Here is a 13098-nt window from a genome sequence, read left to right as displayed (position 1 = left end):
ACAGCCTTTGTGTCAATAATATTACTAATAAATAATATAATAAATACAATATTACCGACTTCAGTTCCATTTGGGATAGCCTAGAAGTAGAGATAGATAGAAGTAAAGTCAAACTTTACTTGGATGTTTTGTCATAATTACGGTCTTACACATATCTCATAAAACCAGACCCAGCAAGTCTTACAAACGTGTTATTAATATAATCGGCCACCCATGATAGTTGTTGACACATCTCATTTCCTTGCTGAATCTGGCAGATGGATGTGATGGAGCGGCTGGCAAACCATCATTATCCAAAAGGAAAACTTCCCTGTTTGTGTTGGCTTACTTCAGTGAAAACATAATCTGTGGTGCCAGATAATAATAAAATATAGCGGCCCTCAAGAAAGAAGATTAACACTGAAAGCGACAGGAAAACTGCATTTTGATGTTTTAATATATGTCTCCTTAGGAAAAGAAAAAATACTGTAATCCTTTAATACATTACAGACCAAGCTTGTACAAATAGCACAGCAAATCATATAGGAGTCCCTGGAGGAATATTATAGCCAAGTCAACATTAGGGTTATTATGCCCTAACCCTAACAGAAAATCAGTATAATATTCACTATAAGGACTCAGAGTGGGTTCAAGGTGCTCAGTAGTGAGTTTAAAGTGACCTCGCACTGTATGGTATTTTATCTCCTGGTATCACTATAATATTCCCAAAGGATATATTATTATAGTAGCTGCTAGCCTACTACTATGCCACTACTGTGACATTTGTAGCCGGCTCTCCCTCTAAAGGTCGTTATAGGATTACTGTATCTCTTTTTGGATGAACATGAAGGACGAGCAAAAAGTCTCTGTCAAGCATAAGAGTCCCTGTTGTCGGCTGAAAGACTTTTCCGCCCCAATATACAAATTAGTTTGAACTTGATGCGTCAAGCCAGCAGATACAGCACGATAAGACAGGAAGTTAGAGTGTTGCCTAGCAGTACTAGTAGCAGTAGTATAGTTGCGTAGAATTTATATAGGGCCTAGTACATATCAAAACAGAGTAACAGTGTTCTACAAGAAAACAAAATAGGCCTAAAGAATAAAATACAAAAGGGAAAATGCACAAAATAATTAAAAGCTTGAAATATATGACTATGAGTAGCTGTGAAAAGGGCATTTCGGGATTTCGGGAGAAAAAAAATATGTGTCTTTTTCATTTATTGCAGATTCCGTTTTGGATATGGTCTTTATATTCTTTTTGGTAGGCTACTTTGTATTACTCAAAAAGCGTTGCAACAGGTTCGTCGATTTTATTTTTATTTTGAAAATCCTGCCCGGAAATGTTGTGTTCATTCTGTGTGGCTTAACACGATTGCCTCTTAAAACGCAAAAAAAAAAAAGGCTCCTGAGCGCTCCAGTTGATCCTGCTCGGACGCAGGTAAGTCGACTTCACCTGTAAAAGACTGAATCAGGTAGCCTACACAGCAGGCTCATATTTTAGGGACAAACTGGAAACATTTCCAAGACATTAAGTTTAGATTGTTCTGTGGAATAAATGTTTTTGAAGTTTCTTGATCTGCTGCAATGATTTTCTCGATTTCTTAACCCGCCTGTGTGAGGTTTCATTTTCAAACAACTGACATCAGGAACTAAATAATAATAATTGTTCTTATTTGGAGTGGCATTTGCAAATGTAGTGCGCATTAGTAAAGCTCTTTACCCCCATAATAATACTCAAGATAATGTCACCTCCCTATCTCTTCCCTGAGTCGTTCTTGTCTTTTTTGTTTCCAGACATTGTTGTCAAACTAGTTTATCCACTTTGAATACCCATACAGTGCAGAGGCAGATCATTCGTGTGTTCATGCAAGGCCCATAGATACATCCAGCTATTTATCCACCTAAGTACAACTGTGTTTTTGTGTCCTATACCTTTCAAACTTCTGACAAGTTGTTAAGAAACTGGACCTTGTTTCATCCAGCCTATTTGAGCCTCTCTTCTCTCCTCTCACTCTCAGTCACTGCTTGCCTTTCCATCATCAGTCTGGAGCAGCAGCCAGGATGATCCCAGTGGGTGAATTCAGAAACTTTGCCACAGAACAGAATCCACAGTTTCGGGTCCTGAAGCCGTGGTGGGACGTTTTCTCGGAGTACCTATGCATTGCCATGCTTATGATTGGAGTCTTTGGGTGCACCTTGCAGGTGAGGCGGCCTACAAACCAACCACTTTGTGATCATAAGCTCTTAAATCCTCAAATGTTAGGGTATGGGTGGAAATGGATTTAGCGACATCACTATTACCAGCCTAGTTGACGAGGGTGAAACATTCGCATCATTTGTAACTATTATGGCATGTCTGACTAACCTGTTGAGGGAGCAATGCTTTGTTCACAAACCCCCGCTTTGTCTAAATCTGGTGGCACATACCACAACAATTCCTACATTATCTGACCTCCAAGTTAAAAAAAACAGAGACAGTGTAACTGAACTAACCTTTGTCTCTCCTGACCCACTTACTGTGGATTCAAATCACTAACTTTCTGCTTAATGTGTCTCTCATCACCTGCTTATCATTACTGTGTCATATTAACTGAATCTAAAATAGAGCAGAAACAAAGAAATTAATACGTAAAAAGTGATAACTTGCAAGTTCCACTACTTGTTTTTTACATTGTCTCTCTGTAGACCAGGAGATAAGTGTATAGGTGGTGCTTTAAAAAAAAAAAACAATAGGGACAGTCAGTTCTCCTCAACAATTCTTCTTAAGAGACAGTAGTATTGACAAGAGAAGTACAGAACAGAGGAAACATTGAAGACAGCAGAAACATCTGTGCACCCAGAGGCGGCTGTCTAAACCACTACACCATCTAGGCACTACTTAGACTGGAGACAGACAGACCAGACTCAAGGAAAAAGGTTGGAGAGAAGAATAAAGATGTAAACTGCAAGACACCCCCTAAAAAACACCAAGGCACCATGTGTTGGTGTAAGAAAAGCTGGAAAATTATTTTATAAATAGTAACATCTGACTTTAAAGCCATGCAAGATCTAGATTAGAATTCTTCTACTTTTCTTTTCAAATAATATCATCTCTCCGTTTTAGTCAAAGTAACTTAAAAGCATTATGTTTTAGCAGCTGTTTAAAATGCATTAAAAACTAACCACTAGTCGAGTTAAGGTACTTGAGCAAAGTTTAGTAATATATAAAATATAACAATAAGTTGTAATATATAGTTAAAAATGTAGAGATGTTACAACTTTTGGAGTATGTTTTCTGTACTTTTAGTTTTACTTGACTATATTTTAAATGCTTACTCCTACTTTAACCTAAGTTTTATTTTTAGAAAGAGTAGTGAATGCAAGGAGATCTAGCAGCATCTTAATCTCACTTAATCTGCCATAAATGGCACTATTGCCTTGCAGCTGCTGATATGAGATGAAAAGGAACCATCCCCAAATTATTTGAATTGCTACATTGAGTCAGTCCATTAAGTTTTGGAGGGAAGGTTCAGGAACATGCAGAGAATCGTAATGTTTTTCATTCAAAAGTAACCCCACACTCACATTCACTAAAGTAATTTTCTAGACAAAAACTGAATGAGCCATACTTTGATTTGAGTGAAATAGTTTAGGACTGACTGCCTTGTATTGGTGTACGTAGCAAAATGCACTGTCATGTATTCCTAATAATTTCCATGCCTAGTTTACACATACAGTAGTTCATTCATTCATTCATTCATTCAACTTCCACAGCTCACCCAAGACAAGATCTCCTGTCTGCCCAGCCACTTCTCCAGCCCGACCCCTGAGGCGATCGACTGCAGCCACATCCGGGGCTACGGGGAGAACGAGACGTGGGAACACTCACTGGTCAAACCTGCCAGCCCCATCATCCGGGAGGTGTTTGGCCGCAAGAACAACCTGGACATCCACCAGTATGTGTTTGTCAACCACTATTGCTATGAGAGGGCTGTACATTGGTATGGCAAGTATTTCCCATACCTCGTTGTCATCCACACTATGATCTTCATGGTAGCCAGCAGCTTCTGGTTCAAGTTCCCAGGGACCTCTTCTAAAATTGAGCTCTTTGTCACCATCCTTGGGAAGTGCTTTGATTCCCCCTGGACCACGAGGGCCCTGAGTGAGGTTTCTGAGGAAAGAGGAGAGGAGAAGTTGGTTATTTTGAGGAGGAACACCATGTCAAAGTCTGCCCCAGATGGACCAGCAGCGGAAGAGGAAACTGTAGGGCTTCTTAGGTCTTCCTCTGTCAAGTCCAATCCAGACAAGAAGAATCCAGAGCCTCAGCCAGCCCCCTCAGTGCTGGATAAGAAGGAGGGAGAGCAGGCCAAGGCTTTGTTTGAGAAGGTGAAGAAGTTCAGAACTCATGTGGAGGAGGCAGACCTCCTCTATGTCATGTATGTGCTACAGACATCCCTCAAAGTCTTCAAGTTCCTTTTAATCACAATCTACAGTGCAGCCCTGGTTCCTAACATTGAGATTGTAGTGCGCTGTTCTGTTCCTCCTGAATTGACTGGTTTTGATATCTATTGCTGTAACCACAACAAGGCCCATCTTTTCTCTAAGCTGGCCTACTGCTATATCTGCTTTGTGGGAGTGTATGGACTTCTATGCATCTACACCCTCTACTGGCTATTCCATCGCCCTCTGAAAGAGTACTCCTTTGAGCAAGTGAGACTGGAGACAGGTATTAATGACATACCGGATGTGAAGAATGACTTTGCATTCCTCCTCCACCTCAGTGACCAATATGATGCTCTGTACTCAAAAAGATTTGCTGTCTTTCTATCTGAGGTCAGTGAGAGCCGTCTCCGCCAGGTCAACCTCAACCATGAGTGGACCGCCAAAAAGCTGCGCGCCCGTCTTGCTAAGAACTCCAGTGACCGGCTGGAGCTCCACCTGTTAATGCTGCCGGGGCTCCCGGACACTGTCTTTGAGATTGCAGAGGTGGAATCGCTCAAACTGGAGCTCCTTACTAATGTCACTATCTCAGGTAGTGTGGCACAGCTAGCTTCTCTTCAGGAGTTAGCACTGATCCACTGCCCCGCCAAGCTCCAGCTAGCTGCAATGACCCACCTCAAGGAACATTTAAAAGTCTTGCGTCTGGCGTTTGAGAGTTTAGAACAGGTGCCTGTGTGGATGTACACCCTACATGGCATGGAAGAGCTACATCTGAGTGGTCCTCTAACCAATGAGGTATCCCGAAGCGCCACTCTGGACTCCCTGAAGGACCTTAAAGCTCTGAGAGTGCTCACTCTCCGCAGCAACCTTACTAAGATCCCACCCAGCGTAGGGGATGTGGCATTCCAGCTGCAGCGGTTGTGTATCTATAATGAAGGTGGCAAGCTCCAAGCTTTTAGCAGCCTGAAGAAGTTAACCAACCTAGTCTCGTTGGAGTTAGTGGGCTGTGACCTGGAGCGTATCCCGAGTGCTGTCTTCAGCCTTTCTAACCTCCAGGAGTTGGACCTGAAGGAGAACAAGCTGACCACTGTGGAGGAGATCCTGAGCTTACAGCACTGTCGCCGTTTGGTGACACTCCGGCTGTGGCACAACGCCATCACCTACATCCCCGAGCATATCAGCAAACTGCACTCCCTGGAGACGCTGGACATTAGCTGGAACAAGCTCCGAAAGCTGCCTTCCAGGATGTTCTACTGCACCAAGCTTAGGCACCTGGATGTGTCCCACAACCAGATGACCTCCCTCCCTCCTGAGGTGGGCATCCTGCAGAGCCTCCAGTTCTTCTCTGCAGCTTACAACTCCTTAGAGACACTGCCAGAGGAGCTGTTCTCCTGTAAAAGGCTAAAGATTTTGGCTCTTGGAAACAATCGCCTGTCTTCCCTTAACCCCAGAGTGGCCAACCTGGCCCAGCTAGTCCGCCTAGAGGTCAAGGGGAACCGCCTGGAGTCTCTACCGCTGGAGATAGGGGACTGTCCCGCGCTGAATCTCAGTGGGGTGGTAGTAGAGGACAGCCTGGTGGATCAGCTGCCATCAGATGTACGAAACAGAATGACTGACAGATGATTTAGAAGAGCTAAGAGTTGGCATTACCATTTTTTTATTTTTTTTTTTGTAATGTAGTGGTCTGTGGTGTTCGGACTTGCATGGATGGCACAGAATGTGTCAAGAGTAGCAGTCCATGCCATTAGGGGACATTTTTCATACAATACACAAGGGAAACCATAACCAAAACCATCACTGAACATAAAAGGATAAGCAAACACTTAAGACTTGAGATATGAACAATTTTGAGTAAACGGTTTGTTTTGTCTTATTTAAAATCAGTCATCATACAATGTGTGGTCAAATCAGTGTAATGCGTGAATGATCTACTTGCACATTTTTATTTGAAAATATTGTATACACGTTTTAATCTAAATATGTTTTTTTTAAACATTTTTCTATGTAAATGGATACTGTGTAAATACTTTCCTACATTTGTTTTTACTGAAACTGGATTTCTATGCAACTGGTTTTACGGTTTGAGGAAGGGGAGGACAGATCATATAGTCATGTGAAGTTTGCCAGAAAAGACTGATGAAATGGGCTTCAGGTTCCTGTTATGCTGAGTTGGACAGCCGGTTTCTGTTTGTCTGTCTGCAAGATATCTAAAAAAGTTATAAATGGAGTTGCACAAAACAAGGAAGAATTGATTAACTTTTCACACCAATTGGCCAAAGATGGGTGTGGCTTCTCACTAAAAAACATATAACTTCAAAACAGATTCACATAACACCATCAAACTTTGTGTACCTATCAGCAGACATAAGAAGACGCACTGGAGAGCGGTTTAGACATATCTGCCCTGCCAATTTTTGGTAGAAGGCCCTAAAGGCCACAGAACAGCTATAGAGCTGATTGGCCATGTGGTTTTGTGATAATCGGCTTAAAAGTGGCTAGAATTTGAACAGAGATGTCTCATGACCCATTTCAGGTCCCATCATGAAAATGTGTATATCTTCTGATGTGAAACAAGTTGGTAATGGGGTATGGAAGAAATTATTAACTTTTGGTGAAAATCCAACATGTAGAACTGGCATATATTGACAATTGCATAGCATTGGTGGATGTATGCACTCTTTGTGAATTTTTCAGGGCAAGAGGGGATGGGTTACTATCCTGTATCCTGTTCAACAGGTTTATAGAGCATGAACAACTGTTTCCTACAGCGCAGTGGCTCATGTTGCTGCCTTTCAATAGAAGCACAATGGGTGTTCATCTCTCTCTTCACATATTCATTCAAATGGAGGGAAGCCTGAATTCATACATGGGATTATGAATCAGATGAAAGTAAATATGATATTCAGTGTGCATAACAGAATACAGTAAGCAATGTTTTTCTGAAAGAAAAAACTGAAAAAGTGAAAGCTGCTGTCTTTGAAATGCCTTTTAGATGAATATTATGTTGAGTACATGACTGTGGTGGGTAATGTATTGTTCCCTTTTACCATTTTTCAACACACTACACAAATATCGATGGGAAGATTACTGCTTCTCTTTTTTTTCTATTTACTACCTCGTCAGCACAATTCACTATTTACAATTAGATATGGGAAAATCAGGATGTGATATCCAGAGAATACTGTTAATGAATCTGGCTGTAATATAATAGTAAGAAGTAAAGGTACCAAAAACATTTGAACACACATTGGCCTGTTCAATAACATTATCAAACACTTGAGCAAATAACAGAGTGCTTTATGAACGATGCCCATTGAAACAAGGAAATAAAAACAATTTGAACTTTTTCTGGTGCCACATTGGGTGTCAGTGTAGTTACTCATGCTTAGAGACCTATTTACACGTGGCTGTTCATTACCTTATACTTGGCAATCTCTTTCAGATACTGTCTCCCTCCCTCTCTCTCTCTCTCTCTCTCTCTCTCTCTCTGTTTCTCTCTCTCACACAAACACACAAATGCACACTTGCTTTCCCTCTTTATCTTGTCTTTCTCTTTTTCTTTCTCCCTGTTCCTGTGTCTCTCTTGCACTCACAAACTCACACAACAAAACTGTGCTCCGCAGTCAGTGCACAGTCATGTCCTGGCTTGTATCTCCACAACAGGGGATCCTATCAGCCGGTGTAGGGACATACCTCAGTAATGCCCAAACACACACTGACCTGCCCACGCTGACACACACCTCCAGGGCCATAGGGAAACCTTGTCTTTTCTGTTTCAGCTTTTCTAATTGAGTTGGACAGGAGCAGAATATGCCACCGTTGTTGAAGAAAGAGAGAGAGATTGAACCGAATGGAAATTTCCATAGCTGGAATTGTATGCACCACTTCATAATGCTCTGGCAATCATTTCCCTATTTCCCTTCACCTCACCGAAGGTGGCAGTAAAGTGTCGCCAGTGTTAGCCAAACAGATGAGATAATAGTAGTAGCTAATAGTTTACAGCACACTTGGGGTGCTTTCCAGTGGAAGTACAATTAGCTTGGCTGGATTCACAAACAACAGATTATTACTCCAAGATGCATTAGTCATTAAAGAGGGGGGTTGATACAGTATATGCTACTACTGCTGCGCCTCAGTGTCAAGTTTATGTAGTATGCCAATAGGCCTGGTTGTCCTAATGCAATATTTACACTTGTTTGACTTACAGGAAAATCAGAGAGGGAAACTCCTTGACAGTTAGTTCCTCTTGTTCCAGAGTCTAAATGGTTAGAATTCCATTCCAGTCGGCTTTAATTCCACGCAACCTGCATGCAAACGTTTTGATGAATCCAACTGAATAGTGAATTGAAGTGTTGCAACCTACCGCAGTTATAAAGCATGTGTTGGTGCCAGATGTGATCACATTTTACAATGACTCACCATGTGTGACTTCAAGGTGACATAAATCAAGATGAAAGTTCAGAACTCATGGAATACTACAGTGTATTACCACTGAGTGACTATCTTGTTTATTTTATGGAGTTTTATTTTAAAGACTCATAAAGGAGAACTTTCTGCACTGTAACCTCTACCCCCTGTTGGACTTCTTAACACAACGTATCATGTATAGCATGAGCTGCAGAGGCTGACACCAGTGACATGAGTTCAGACAGTTCACCCCTTGTCATATTCTCTGGAAGAGGAACTAAAACTCTCCCACCAAAAACTTTACGTCACAGCTTGATTTATCTCAGCACCATCATCATGTATTCCCATGAATCATGGATTCAACTCTGTGTATGTGTGTGACCATGTGTAAGGGGGTGGACTCACACTCGAGTCACATCTCTGTCTCTCTCTTCACAGTCTTATCTCTCCTAACTTACATGGGAGATGAACTACAACCATGTTTACCCAAGGAGTATTTTCAGATCCAGGGCCACACCCGCATCTGTGCTCAGTAAAGTCAGTCACTATCATGCGTACAACTGTTTTGTACCTGATTTAAGTGTTAGGGTAAGAAAATATAGTTTAATGCAGCGAAGAGGTCCAGAGCGCTGTGTCTTTATTATGGAAGATGAGTCAGCGGTAGCATAGAAGACAGAGAAGCAGGCTGCTGACTGGAAGGTTGCAGTTTCAAAACCCAAGACCGGCTGGGAAAATGTGGGTGGGGAAAATGCATGACAAACACTCCCTCCTCCCTCAACAAGTACTGCTGAAGTTGTTGTTGACTGTGGTTGTACTGTGCAGCTCCCAGGTGTGAATGCATGGAACTATATGAATGTGAGGCAGGGAGGTGAAAACAGTCAAACCCACGCAAACCCATGTTACTAGATCACAGGGTATCTAGATCAAAGAAAACCTAATGTAAGTTTCTGTGATTTCCCTCAACAAAGTCGATAAAAGGATAAAAGGCAGCATAGAAAAATACAAGATAGAGAATGAAAACAGAAAATAAGAGAATGAAATGTCTTTCAACCCGTACCAGTGTTGATACTGAGAAATCTGCATGAAGAACATGCAGAACATTAGTGATGATGACATACGCCTTTACACAGAGGACTGGGGGCACAGCGGTTGAAACGTATCTCTTCTCTGGCCAGGTTAAGTTTTGCCCGTGACACACAAGCAAACAAAATGTCCATTGTGCCGTCGGAGAACCCCGAGCACCAACATGAGCGAACTGTCCCGCTCTGACCGACAAGCCTCAACAACACAGGGCCCTCATTCATTTAGTGTGTTTTAATCCAGCTATCTGTGTGACCTCAAGAGCGTTTTCACTGTGCAGCGCATTCCATTGTAGAGTCATTATAAATGTCCTTGGTGAGTCACCTTGGAGAAGCGCTGGACCCTGGGTGTGCGTGTGTGTGATGTGTTGAACAAAGTACACAAAGTACACAAAGTACACGGATTTACTTCTGTATCCTACAGCAGAATTTGTTTTATCAAAGCATTTAAAATGTCAAGGGAAAAGGCTGTTAATCTGGTTTAAGAAGGACCCCTGTATAATACAGACACATTTACCCACTCTGATTATGAATTGAGTGGTGACCTCTTGTGGATGTAAAGCACAAATACAGCTCATGACTACCCACTGAGGAGGCTTTTGCTTCTTACTTTCTGTGTCTCATTAGTACTATACTGCTCTCATTGGTTCAGGTAATCAACAATATGACTTTGCAGTTTGTAATAATACTTTCTTATAAATAAGAGTCAGTTTAAGCTATTTACCCATGTTTGTCTTGCCAATTACATACTAGCTTATACTGTTCAGAATAAAAAAAAATGAAACAAAACAAAGGCATCAAGTTCAACACTTTATTTTGTGCTTCCGTCCTCCAATAGGAAAGTGAATACTTTCAATTTTGTTTTAAAAGTATTTATATAAATAACATTTCAACAATTCACAATAAATGTAGCTATTTACAAAGTCACTGGAATATTCAGTCCTATTCCAAAAAATAAATAAGAGTAAATTCAAAATCTAAGTACATCTAATTAAGAGAAACATAACTATGCAAAGCAATCAGGGTGCACCATGTCAAGTTTTGTAAAAGTAAAAAAAAAAAACACAAACATCAACACTTAAAATTGTTACACAATGAGAAATAATAATGCAGTCATTACAAAACACTGGGGAAAACTATCTACAATTGTGCACTCCCAATCCATAGGGAAAAGAGATACATATAAGGTGCCTAAATTGCACTGTGCAAAAGAGGTGTCTACGTGTCCACCCATCCACTGAAAATAAGCTGCCAAGACAATACGTTCAGTATCATCAAATATCAACGTTGAGCCACTATTTAAAAAAAAAAAAAAACATCAATCCTTTACACAGCAATGAATTCAAGTCACCAGGTTTAAAGAGAAGAGTTTTGGGGGAAGGTTACCCAGAAGGCACCCAGCACGCAGAATGCTGACTAACTATGAACGTGAGCGAACACCAAGTCAATCATATCAGGCACACATGAAGCTCGGGCCACGTCTACCGCCGTCTGACCGCTGGTGTTGGCGTGCTTCAGGTTGGATCGCGGTGCCAAGAACTCCACCACGTCCCGGTGGCCCTCCCGGATGGCAATATGGATGGGCAGGGCGCCGCTCTGGTCCGGGATGTTTAGTGATGCGCCGTACTCTACCAGGACCTGCAGAGTGTCAAGGAATCCCGTTCGGGCCGCGTCGTGGATCGGAGCTATTCCGTGTTTGTCCTGGACGTTGGGGTCTGCTCCATTTTCCAACAGCAAACTGGCTACCTTGGAGTTCCCCATCATCATCACCTTTAGGAGATATGTGAAGAGAGGTCAGATGACAAGATACCAAATTCAACATCTATGTGTAAATGGCAGGATTTGATCCTTGGTTCTCTCACATAGAACAGAGGCTTCTTAACATTTCCATGTCAACAATTTCTAAAGAGATACGCTTTAATACTGGCCACTGACCCCAATTTGATAAGAAAGTGTTAGGACTTGGTATTATATAACTGTCTATAGTGTAGGTGGGAAGAAAGCAACAGTGGGGAGAGGGAAACCTGTGATGACAACAGTCATCCTTATACATTCTCTCTGTACTACTTTCTAGTGAGTGAAATAATAAACTATTTATCGTACTGCTGGTGCCTCCCTGGTCCCCAGACTCCACTGTGGGGACTACTGACTTAAAGACATAATCACCAACACATATCTGACTATGTGGAGTTATAACACATTCATAACAGTCGATTACTTGAGAGATAATTGAAGAAAGCTATAAGTTAGTCTCGATTAGACGTCTAAGAGGAGGCGAGCTGAATCAATAACTAGTCAACAAACGGAACGCCCTCCCAGACTACAGAAAACGTACTTCAATTTTACAGACAACAATCAGGTTGGTATGAATCATGTGTTATTATTACAAGCTAACAGCTCCTCACCTGTAAGGCGGTCCTGCCGAACTCATTGAGTGTGTCAGGATGCACCCTGCATTCCTCCAGGATCCTCTGCACCTCGCTGCTATTCCCGTTGGCTGCTGCCGCCGTCAGAGCTTTACCGGCATCCATCTGACTGAGGACCATTATAGATAACGGGCAGGTCTTTCTGCCTGTTCAGTAGGAAATTACATTAGTTACAGTTACATTGAAACCTAATTAATGGCAGCTTATATCGCTGGTAAGGGCATGATAAACAGTAAATTAGCCTAATGACGCGACCGACCAGGATTGAGGAAGTTATAGCTAGCTATGTTATCCGGCTAACTTCAGTTCCCCATTGACGCCATGTTAACTGACGATGCTGACTAGCTTACATAACACCGTTTTCACAAATCGTACATTTAAACAAGGCAGGGAAGCCCCGTGAAATGATATTACTGCCTAGGGAGAGATGCGTCAACGGCACAGATAATTAGCACCCCGGCTAACTGATGCTAACGTTAAAAGGCGAACAAATGAGGGGTAATTGTAGAGGGTTTTTACATACCTTGTTCGATTTGAGAAGATCCAGAGGTCCGCACGCTTTTCTATACCGGTGTTTCTAAAGACCAGTAACTTTCAAATAATATCAAGACAAGAAGGGTTTATCAACATTACAAAATACGACATTTGCGCGCTGAGATCCACACAGCAGTGTCCCCCCGGCTACAATTTACAAACATTGGAGAGAACTTACTTTGGCCAATCACGGCACGCCTAGTGGGCGTTGTTCTCCCATATATGGCGAAAGGGGTGGAGTTACAACTCTGTTA

General features: G+C 41.9%; 2 protein-coding genes across 2 annotated transcripts; one reads left to right on the top strand and one right to left on the bottom strand.

The window, feature by feature from the left end:
- Positions 1-1401: 1401 nt before the first annotated feature.
- LOC139658565 (volume-regulated anion channel subunit LRRC8E-like) lies at positions 1402-7748 on the top strand. The gene is made up of 3 exons (XM_071536691.1): positions 1402-1417; positions 1998-2181; positions 3733-7748. Exons 2-3 carry the CDS (start codon positions 2041-2043, stop codon positions 6019-6021), a joined length of 2430 nt encoding a protein of 809 aa, XP_071392792.1. The 5' UTR covers positions 1402-1417; positions 1998-2040; the 3' UTR covers positions 6022-7748.
- Positions 7749-10690: 2942 nt separating this feature from the next.
- On the bottom strand, positions 10691-12981 carry cdkn2d (cyclin-dependent kinase inhibitor 2D (p19, inhibits CDK4)). The gene is made up of 3 exons (XM_071536692.1): positions 12834-12981; positions 12290-12456; positions 10691-11654 (listed from the first exon to the last, which is right to left on the bottom strand). The coding sequence occupies exons 2-3, from the start codon at positions 12428-12430 to the stop codon at positions 11301-11303; spliced, it is 495 nt and encodes a 164-aa protein (XP_071392793.1). The 5' UTR covers positions 12431-12456; positions 12834-12981; the 3' UTR covers positions 10691-11300.
- Between the last annotated feature and the right edge of the window lie 117 nt (positions 12982-13098).

Source organism: Centroberyx affinis, unplaced genomic scaffold (genome assembly GCF_046629955.1).
Source record: "Centroberyx affinis isolate AG114_WGS23_722 - 3 ecotype Tasmania unplaced genomic scaffold, CSIRO-AGI_Caff_v1 ptg002929l_1, whole genome shotgun sequence".
NCBI classification, from domain to species: Eukaryota; Metazoa; Chordata; class Actinopteri; order Beryciformes; family Berycidae; genus Centroberyx; species Centroberyx affinis.
Note: the sequence above shows the minus strand (reverse complement) of the source record. Positions and strands in the feature narration are given on the sequence as shown.